Source organism: Electrona antarctica (assembly GCF_951216825.1).
Source record: "Electrona antarctica genome assembly, chromosome: 22".
Classification (NCBI taxonomy): domain Eukaryota; kingdom Metazoa; phylum Chordata; class Actinopteri; order Myctophiformes; family Myctophidae; genus Electrona; species Electrona antarctica.
In genome coordinates this window covers 21,967,690-21,978,063 of record NC_136805.1, presented here as the reverse complement: position 1 = coordinate 21,978,063, position 10,374 = coordinate 21,967,690, and the positions used below count along the sequence as shown (strand labels likewise).

Sequence of the window (10,374 nt, the reverse complement as noted above, 5' to 3'; positions counted from 1 at the left end):
CAATACGTCTTGAATATGGTTGAATATATGGTTCTCTTTCTCCCTACAATGTTATTGCATTATGATCACCTTATGAAAGATGCTGGACTAGGCAAGTCATAGTGTGAAACAAAAATACATGTGTTTTTTGAGTGGTGCAAACCACTCCAATAACCAGCTTTGTCTGTACCCGTGTACCCGTGTCTGTACCCGTGTACCTGTACGTGGGGCCATGTACAGGTGAGCATGGTTGCTATGGTTAGTGTGTGACGTCACTGCACCACTCAGTTCACACGGGTGTGTTTTTTTGTTTACCGTTGTCATTGTCAAATATTCAGAAATACATCTTATTCTATCTAGTTGTAGGCAGATCTACAAACTGGGAAAAATGTTTTGCATGTGGCCCACCTACTAGGCTTACTGCCTCCTACACCATGTGCCAATTGTGCCATATACAAATGCTGCCAAAACTGTTTCAAACAATGTAGGGTCAGTTGCGTGACAAACATGAAGTCCTTTTTACAAAAGTGGGTTACTTGGAGAGCAGATTGGCCCACATGGCTGCATCCAAGACAGACCTGTCCTCCAAACTGGTGCAGAGCGAAGAGGAAAAATTGAAGGTAGGCCTATACTATATCCTCCCTTGTAAGTAGCCTATACTGTACCATCTCACATCTCAGAGGAATTCATCTTCCATGACAAATGTTTCAGATATCAAAGGAACTTGTGGAAGCCAAAATTGAGACCAATAAACTTAGAGAGCACTTTGAGGAAGAGACCTTTGTGTTGAAAAACAAGGTGAACATATACTTTACTTTATAAGGCTATGATTTATTATTGTTGTTCTTGTTATTATGATGATTAATTATTTTAACCCCCACGGTCAGATCTTGAACCAAGAAGGCGTGATGGCAGAGCTGGGGTCGGAGCGGGCCACGCTACGCAGGGAGCTCCAGTCGGCCGAGGCTCGTCTGCAGCTGTCGGAGAAGACCGGCGGAGACCTGAGGGAGGAGTACGTGGCCCTGAAGGGGAACTACCTGGCTCTGGCCGAGGCCCACGAGACGGAGGTGGCCCACGGCGAGGAGCTGAGTGCTGAGCTGCTTGACCTGGCCCAGACTCAGGACACCCTCCGTACGGAGCTGGCAGTGGCGGATAAAGTACTCGCATTTTTTACGTACCAAGTAGGCTACTCTTGAAGTAAAAGCCCGGAATTCAAAATGGACCCGAGTAAAAGTACAAAAAAGTATCCGCTTCAAAATGTACTTAAAGTAATGAAAGGAAAAGTGCTCATTGTGCAGAATGTCAGGTGTTTCAAGTTTTCAAATGTATAATTTTTTAAATTAGCCGATCTACAAGCTCTTTTCAAATGACCGAAATGTTTAATGTGGCTATGTTTTGCAATAATATCAAAATCTACAAAGTAACTAGTAATTCAAGTTTTCAAATAAATGTAGTAGGCCTACAGTAAAAGTGCAATATTTGGAGCCGAGATGTACAATTTACAATTTATCTGAAGTAAAAGTATCGGAAATTGGAACTACTCCATTAAAGTACAAATACCTCAAAAGTTTACTTAAGTAAATGTACTTGGTTACTTTCCCCCACTGGTAGCTGGAGCAACAGCAGCAGAGCGTGAGGGCCTCCACCCAGGGTCTGCATGGGGAGCTGGACCGTGTGAGAGCCCTGGTTAGCCGCATGTCACACAACAGAGTCAAGGTAGAAGTGTGTTGTTATTTATATCCCTATTATTACTCTTTTTTGGCATTAGCTATAGCGGATAGACAGGTAACTTTGTATGTATTTGTGGATTTGGATTTTGTAATAGAGTAGAGCATATGCCTTTCATGCGGAAGGTTGTGGGTTCGAACCCTGCCTGGGGTCGACATCAGCAAGGGCATGCGGTCACAACGGATTCCTAACGCCAAATCAAATGCGTTCAGATCTGAGCCAAGTCTCCTGAGGACTATCCGGACGTAAAAACAAATCCACGTACTAGAGTAGTAGAGTAGGAGTACATTTAGTATTTGGACTAGTACTATAACCGCCACTCTGTCTGCAATTGAAATTGCAAACTCAGACTTGTTGTTGTTTGACAGCCAGAAGACCTGGCAGCATTGGACCAAGAGCGAAAAAGTATGGAGAAAAGTGTGAGTAGCTCAGTCACTGGTCAGTCAGCAAGCTTCAAATTAATTTTATTGACAGTGACAGCCTAGCCAAATCATTATCTTCAAGTCTTGGCCTCTTTCTGTTTCTGTTTTCATATACATTAGCTGCTTGGAAACCAGGATGAGATCAAGGCCATGTTGGAGAAGATGAAGAAGAGCTATGAGGAGCAGCAGGAGAAACTGGAGGAGAAAGTGTGAGTGGAAAATAAAAGTCTTTTACTTTTATACAGAAGACAGAGTGGGTGGCAGGGTGAGCTGAGCTGTGATTTGTCTACTATTGTGGGAACAGAACTACAGAGATAGATACAGACAAACAACGTTCTAAATGGCTAGGCCCCTTCGGTACCATGCCATAAGAATACAAATAAACCAAGGAGCAGTCAGAACTTGGCCTCCTCACTGAGGCCCTTCAACAGCAGTGATTGACATTTTGTAAACTCATCATTATCTTGTAATAATCATCATTCCAGTTCATCACACATGGTTGGGAAGATTACATGCAAAAGTAGTCAGTTACAACTTACAAGTTACCTGCAGGTAATTGTATTCCGTAGCATAAGTCTTTTAACATTTAACAGTGTACTCTTTTGATTTTGGAGTGATCTGATGTACAGACAGTCGTCGGATTACGTTATTTAATGACATATCTGTTTCCAATTCCATTTTGAATGTAACCTTGAACCCAACCCTGCCCACACACATCTGCTGTGCGGTTTCCCCCCCCCCTTTGATTTCTGTTCTATGGCCTCTCTCTCTGTGCGTCTGATGTGGTTCTCTGTGGTTCCTCCTGTGATGTGGTTGTCGTTGGAACATGGTCACTGCTCTGTTGTGGTTCTGGTCATTCAGGGTGGCCATGGCCAAAGAGCAGTGGGACAACAGGAGAGCTATACACAATAACCAGCAGAAGCTATCGGAACAGAGCACGGTGAGTGCACTGCACGCAATCCCCTTCCACATACAAACATCAGTGGTGATTTAATGCCAAGGGAGTAAATAAATCTAGATTTTAAATTAATAATGGCACTGATAACATCTACAATCAAGTGTAGAAATATAACCCCTAGGGGTTATATTTCTACACTTGATTGTAGATGTTATCAGTGCCATCTCAGTGCTCTAAATCCTGACTTAAAATAAATCATTCTTATGTAGAAAGTCACATTACTGCTTGGGAGAGAAGGTTGGATAGGCTACAGATAATAGTTGGCTAAAACACCTGAATCAATGCACAGTAGGCCTAATGTGCTGGCTGTATGTTTCCAATGTAGGCCCTAATGTGTTCTCAGAGCCAACTAAAGGAGGTAGAAGAGGAGAACTCAAAACTGCAGCTTCAAGTCAAAGAGCTCAATGAGGAATACCGCACAAGACTGGTGTGCTATTTACAGGACTTGGCCGTAAGCACCACACACACACACACACACACACACACACACACACACACACACACACACACACACACACACACACACACACACACACACACACACACACACACACACACACACACACACACACACACACACACACATACACAATCCTGGAAATAAGCTGTCAGACCTCCAGCGTGGTTACTGGTTACATTTTCCTAAACCCTAAATACATCCACATTCATCCCTCACAGTATGTCCACCACCAGTCTTTGTCAGCCCACAGCCATCCCAAAACATCTGCGTATGTCTTTCATCCAGGAGTACATGGACGGCTTTGGTGCGGAGACGAGGGGGAAGGGCCCTGCGGAGAGGGGGAAGATGAGGGCCTTTGTAGACAGCATGCTCCAGGATGTGCGCTCTTCCTACAGAGCCAGGGAGGAGCAGCTAGCCACAGCCGCTCGGTCCTACAAGAAGAGACTGCAGAGGATGACCAAGACGCATCACGCCCTGGTCATCGCATACAGGTTGCACTTCCTAGAAACGTTGTGAATAGACCCCTCTACACAGACTGTGACTGCGTTTACATGGACCCTAATATTCCACTAATAATGTGGGTAGTAGTAGTTAGAATACTGATAGAAAAAAAAGAAAAATCTGGCACCACATATTGCATGTAAAATATAAATATGTTCTGATTGGGCTATGGAAACACAGATCACTTAAGTGTCCATGTAAACCATTAAGTTGGAAGTCATTCTCTAATCAGGATGATTTCAGTCAGATTGGAGAAATAGTGTTCATATATTTTCAGTGTGATGGGTTAACACACAGCTGAAGGCAATAACATTGCTTATTCTGTGCCAGCATGGATAGCTAAACTTCATATTGGCACAAAGAAACACAAATGAAACACATCCACCTTCATTACTACCTTCAACTACGTTTACCTCGGAATACGTCCAAAACCAATCCTTTGTAGATAGTAGGTAGACGTTGGCTACAGTACATAATCTCATTGAACACATGTAAGTTTTGCTTTCTCATACAGTATGTATATGACACCCGACAGGGTGCATGTGTTTGGTCTGACGTACTAACAGTCCGACAGGCATTAGTCCGACACCCTACCCCAAGCCCTAACATAACCCTAACCTCACAGGGGAGCCACAGGTGAGGTTGAACCGGCAATGCATGTCGCAAGCCACACATGTGTCGTGTCGGACTGTTGCATGTCGGACTGTACGTCGGACCAACGTATGTGCCCCCACCCTACAAGGTGATTGATTGATTACTTTAATCAGTTCATTGACAGTACAGTCAAAAAAGCTAAGCAGGCTGTGACGGCGCGGTCTTCTCTCTCTCTGTCTCACTCACTCACCTGTTGGGCGCCGTTTCCGTTTCCTACTCCTTCTCAGAGAGAGAAGGAGTAGGACTCACTAGGCTGTCTGGGCACCTACGTATTGTAGACATACTGCAGCAGAGCTAGCAACACCAGAGGATTGGTGATTGTATGTGATTCGTAGTGCCTGCGTCAACAAATTAACTCATCTGATTACAAACGGCATCCCTGTCTAGAGTTATATATGTATACAGTATGCACTCATTCTTGATGAACCCTTAATGGCCATGGCCATCTGTTTTTCTTCCTATTAGGGTACAGAGGGAGCAGATCTTGTCCAAGCCAGAGACTGGACTGGACCCTGGTCCCCCAGAAGACCACTTCAGCATGGAGACCAGTGAGCTGAAAGACGAGACAGAGAGGGAGGTGCAGCGACTTCGGCAGGACAAGGCCAGACTGGAGGGTCAGCTCAGAGCAGCCCAGGAACAGGTAGAATTAAAAAAGACTGACGGACTGCTTTGAAGTTGACTGATCTCTCTCTCTCTCTCTCTCTCTCTCTCTCTCTCTCTCTCTCTCTCTCTCTTTTGTCTGCTGTTTGTTTGTGTTTGAAATGGGGGGGAGGGAGGGGGGCATTTGGTTTTCTTTTCAGAGAACAAAGACTATCTTATTAGGGAACAAAGACCACCTTAAATGATGAAGGCAGTATTTGTCTGGAGGATTATAGGCTTTATTGCACAAACTGTAACTCAATTTTATTTTTTTCCCCTTTCAATTATTAAAAAGTTCATTCCTCAGCCTATCCTATAATGGATATTGTTCATCCTGTTGCCGAACTCCCTTTGAAATGTGACCATCCCAACTGCCACTTCTATAGTTTTGGTGATGTGATGTGTGTGTGTGGGGGGGGGGGGGATTCGTAAATTTTATGAAGACATACAAAAAAAACATGAACTCACTCACCATCGCATTCCTTGATTATTATTTTTCAGCAAGTTGCCCCCAGAATTCCAGTTCAAACCGTTGGCTTTCACAAGTGAGTAGAACTTGTACAGGCCTACCTCAGTGGCTTTCAAATGTATCTACTGTGGATGTGGAGACCAGGTTCTACTGTATGATCAATGTTTCAACCTGGTCTAGGTCAGGAAAACCTGGGCACATATGTGAGGAATCCTGGCTGGACATCAGAAAACAAGTACAGGACATCACAAATTCCACACTGGTAAATGCAAATTGTATTCTTGATTGAGTTAATGTATTCTTTCCTCAGACACTGTAGTGTTTGGCACTCAGCATTATAATACATATTTCATTAAAGTGAAGCCAAGACGAGAGTCACGAGACGCAACGTTGGTATCAGTGTTGTTTTCGTCGACTAAAACTAAGACGAAAAATGTTCGTCGACTACCTTTTTCCACTGACAAAAACTAAATGGAAACTAAATAAAAACTAAGCTATGATGACTAAAACTAAGACTGAATATACTGACAATTTCGTCAACAAATAAAAACTAGACTAAAATGTTAGGAAGGGACTAGTGGACAAGGAATCCAGTATAAGTCATTTTAAAATTAGTTGCAAGCTGAAAATAGCAGATCTACAAGCTGAGCTTGTAGATCGGCTATTTTCAGCAAGTGTAAAAACAGTCATTACAACGGCATCAAGGCCCACCAAAATACATTTTAGTCGACTAAATCACCTGTAGATTTAGTCGACTAAAATCTTATGACATTTAGTCGCCTAAAACTAGACTAACACTAAGACATTCCGGGTGACTAAAATGTGACTAAAACTAAATGATAACTATTCAAGAGACTATGACTAAAACTAAAATCAAAATGTCCTGCCAAAAACAACACTGGTTGATATGATTTATGATGAAGGCACTGTCCTTGTTCAAACAGGGAGGTTTGGAGAGGGAGCGTGCCCAGCTCATCACCAGAGCGACAGTTGCCGAGGCGCAGGTGTTTGAACTGCAGGACTACGTTGATAACCACCTGGGCAGGTAGGGATGACGTCACATGTCAAAACCTCTCGAAAGACCGTTAAGCGTGATTTGTGCTTTGTTATATGACTGTGTAACTCAAAATAACAGTTTTTAACTTAAAACGATATTTTTTTCCGATGTATTAGGGCCGTTACATTAGGGCTGAGCAATTAACCATCAATATATTAAAAATCAATATTTAGAAACGACAACTGTCTTAAGTATGTGGTGCTTAGTAGGTAATCAAGAAGCAGTTTGTTTGATATACAGTATATATAACACACAATGAGGAGTACGATGGAAATGAGGAATTCATTCAAGTGACAGTTATTATTTATTTCTTATATAGACAAATTGACACAAAATTTCAAGTAGATTTTTTATAATCTACTAAATCAATTCGTCTGATTAACCACTTAACCCTGTTTTATAGTCTACTTATTTGTACAATGGTGGCATATACACAATAGTGAACATAGCTCACAATGCGTTGCCGTGTTGTGAGCTTGTAGATCGACTATTTTCACAAATAATTGTGTTATTGAGTTGATTGTCATATCGCCCCACCTTACATTATTCCCACTGAGAAAACGTCTGTCTGAAAATGGGTTATAACTGGTCTAAAAATTATCCTTTAGACCGTCTATATATATATATATATGTCTTTTGAAATGACGTTGTTTCAATGTCTAATCTAAGCCTAGACCGCTAAAAAACGTTCATTTTTAGACCAGTTATAACCCATTTTTAGATGCCCATTTAGACGTATTTTAGACATCTGAATGCTCAGTGGGTTACCTGACAAAGTATACATTGGACTTTACACTGAGCATGGCCATTGGCCACTACCTGCAGGTACAAGCAGGAGATCACGCGGCTCCGCAGAGTGCACGGGGTGGAGGAGGCGGGCCGCGCCCAAAGTGCTGAGGCTGCCACCGCCTCGCTGACACCACGTCGATCGCTTAAGAAATCCAGCTACGAAATCTAAACCTGCATCCTTGCAAGCAAATTGTAATGTATTATACTTCATACTTACTTTCCAGATAAGAATCTGAATAGGAGAATATTGGAGCATTAATTATATTGTTTTAGATCAGGGTTCCCAAACTGTAGTGTCAGTGTGTGCATGCACCCCCTGTGGTGCGCTTTCTAGGGGGTGCGTGACATGAAAAGGCTAATGGTGGTGCTATGATTTTATTTTTATGGGTTCATATATGTGCATTATATATGCACTGGATATAGGAAATATACAGGGTAATTCTCTATAGCTTATGCGACATACCGGTATGCAGGTGGCCAATTTCGAATAATTTGTCAAATATATGTTGGACATATAAAACAATATATATGTTCATATATTTTATTTCCATGTGTGGGGGGGGGGGTGTCAGCTAGGTCGGGAGGTAACAGGGGGTGCACAGCCAAAATATTTTGGGAACCGCTGAATCTAGATGATCAGAAATAAAGACAATAGCAGTCTCCACTGAACACGGGTTACCATGATTATGTTCAAGGTATGACTGCTTGCATTAAATGTATGTGAAAAGAAACATGCTATAATTTATTCATTAAATAAACCTGAAGACTAAACCTACTAAAAATACAGAATAAACAAAGACCAGGACAGTACTCGCTTAATATTAATAATAAGCATCATCATCATCATAATTCATTCATATTGGAAGGAATAACTTCAACAATTAGTTTAAAGATGAGGACATTCTTATTTTTAAGGGCATCATAATTATTGTTCATGCTTGTAATTTTTAAACACCACCACTGGGTGGTGCTCATGATGCTGGGAGCCCCCATCATGAAAGGGCCCAAAGAAATCTGGTCTTGAGAAAGAAATGTCTGGAATGTTTGCAAAGCTTATGTCAATTTCACGAGCTCTGGAGAAGAAAGCGCACTGACAATGAGGGGTCACCCTGGTGACAATAATGTCATTACATGTTACCCAGGCCCATGCGCTGACTGTGAATGCTCTCCCTTCTCAGTGCCGTGATGAGAACTGTGTCTCTGTGTCCCCGACAACGAGGGCGCTCCTAAAACGTGCCTTCATATTCATGACATTGGCGGTGTTGTGAAAAAGAAAAAAAATGCACGTACTCGTCCTTTTAAATCCCCTTTAACGGTGAAAGAACGCTGGCATTTGTCACAGCACCGTGGTCTCAGACTGATTCTCCATGCCGCAGTTTACCGCTGACATAACCTTAAATCAGCCTGTGGCCGTTAAAAGCATCAGTGTATTCTATTGTTAATAAAAATGGGATCTTAAAGGTCTCTCAATGTACCCCTACTCTCCTGCGAGATGAGAGCTGTGTTGTAACCTGCGTTAACAGCATGGTGGGGGTGGAGAAGACTAAATGGTGAGGCTGAGAAAGCCTCAGAGAGAGAGTGCTGGAAAAAACAGGGTGATGGAAAAGAGATTCATATCATTCACATCATTCAGCCACCCCTCCACCCCCTCCACCCCTCCCCAAAACCCCACGGTCGGGGGGCATGCCAACTGTGGGAGGCAGAAGAGGGGAGTCGTGTATGTGTGAGAGTGTGTGTGTGTGTGTGTGTGTGGGGGGGGGAGGGGGAGCTAAGGAATGGGAAGTAGGATTTTGTTAGTAATGTATTACACTCCCAGGACCCCTGGGAAACGGTGGTGGTTTTGGGGGTGTGTGTGCAGTCTGGGCCTGTGCCAACATAGTCACCGTGCCAAAGAGCCTGGGCGCTGGGGACCACTCCTCCTCACACCGGCAGATCTGTGGGAAAATCCTAAACCAGGTTGTTGTTGAGCCCCACAAAGACAGTGAGGCAACGTCCCCACACAGTCCTCAAATGCATTTAGCTGCGTGCATAAAAGTGAATGCCGTACTATAACATAATGAATAGGTATAGTGGCACTATCAGACACTCGCAAATGCACAGAACTGGAACTTTCCCACACAAGTATGAGCGCACCGATTCATTGGAAATGTTCTCATGTCCTTTATTTTTTACTCCACTCAGTTCAAGTTCATGTCATGACACACTGTCCTCACTGTGTTTCCGTCTAGTCTGTCACCCTCTCTCGCCATGAGCTCTTAACCTACAAATCAAAATAGAAGAATTGGATTATATATTAAAGAATGTTGCACTTTCAACCTGGCATTCCTATTATGGACATGGCATGTATTTTAGGCAACCATTTTAAATAGTAATTTTCATTATTGTAATTGTTTTAACTTAATTTTTTTGTTTTTTGTTTTTGTTTTTTTTACAAAAAAATATATTCAAGCTTACACATTGCATTAAAGTTTGTACATGTACTACGTTCAATATTCCTCATATAATAGGGCTTTAGGTTAACTAGTTGTTTAAATTGTTATTTGGTCTTGGTTTTCCTGGACATTGCTGACAACATGCAAGTTATTGTATGTCTGTGTTTCACTGTTTTTCCATTTTCCATTCAGTTCATAAATAGTGCTGCATTTTGATAAGGAGTAATGAAATCAATCATCAATACTTGAGAAACATACTTAAATACCCTCTGAACAGGTAGTTCTA

General features: G+C 42.4%; 1 protein-coding gene across 1 annotated transcript; it reads left to right on the top strand.

Moving 5' to 3' along the window:
• Positions 1-536: 536 nt before the first annotated feature.
• Positions 537-7,825, top strand: ccdc78 (coiled-coil domain containing 78; the record flags this gene model as incomplete). The annotated part of the gene is made up of 13 exons (XM_079492282.1): positions 537-599; positions 867-1,136; positions 1,591-1,695; positions 2,076-2,126; positions 2,250-2,338; positions 2,991-3,069; positions 3,413-3,538; positions 3,833-4,038; positions 5,168-5,342; positions 5,843-5,886; positions 5,991-6,072; positions 6,755-6,855; positions 7,693-7,825. 13 exons carry the CDS (start codon positions 537-539, stop codon positions 7,823-7,825), a joined length of 1,524 nt encoding a protein of 507 aa, XP_079348408.1.
• Between the last annotated feature and the right edge of the window lie 2,549 nt (positions 7,826-10,374).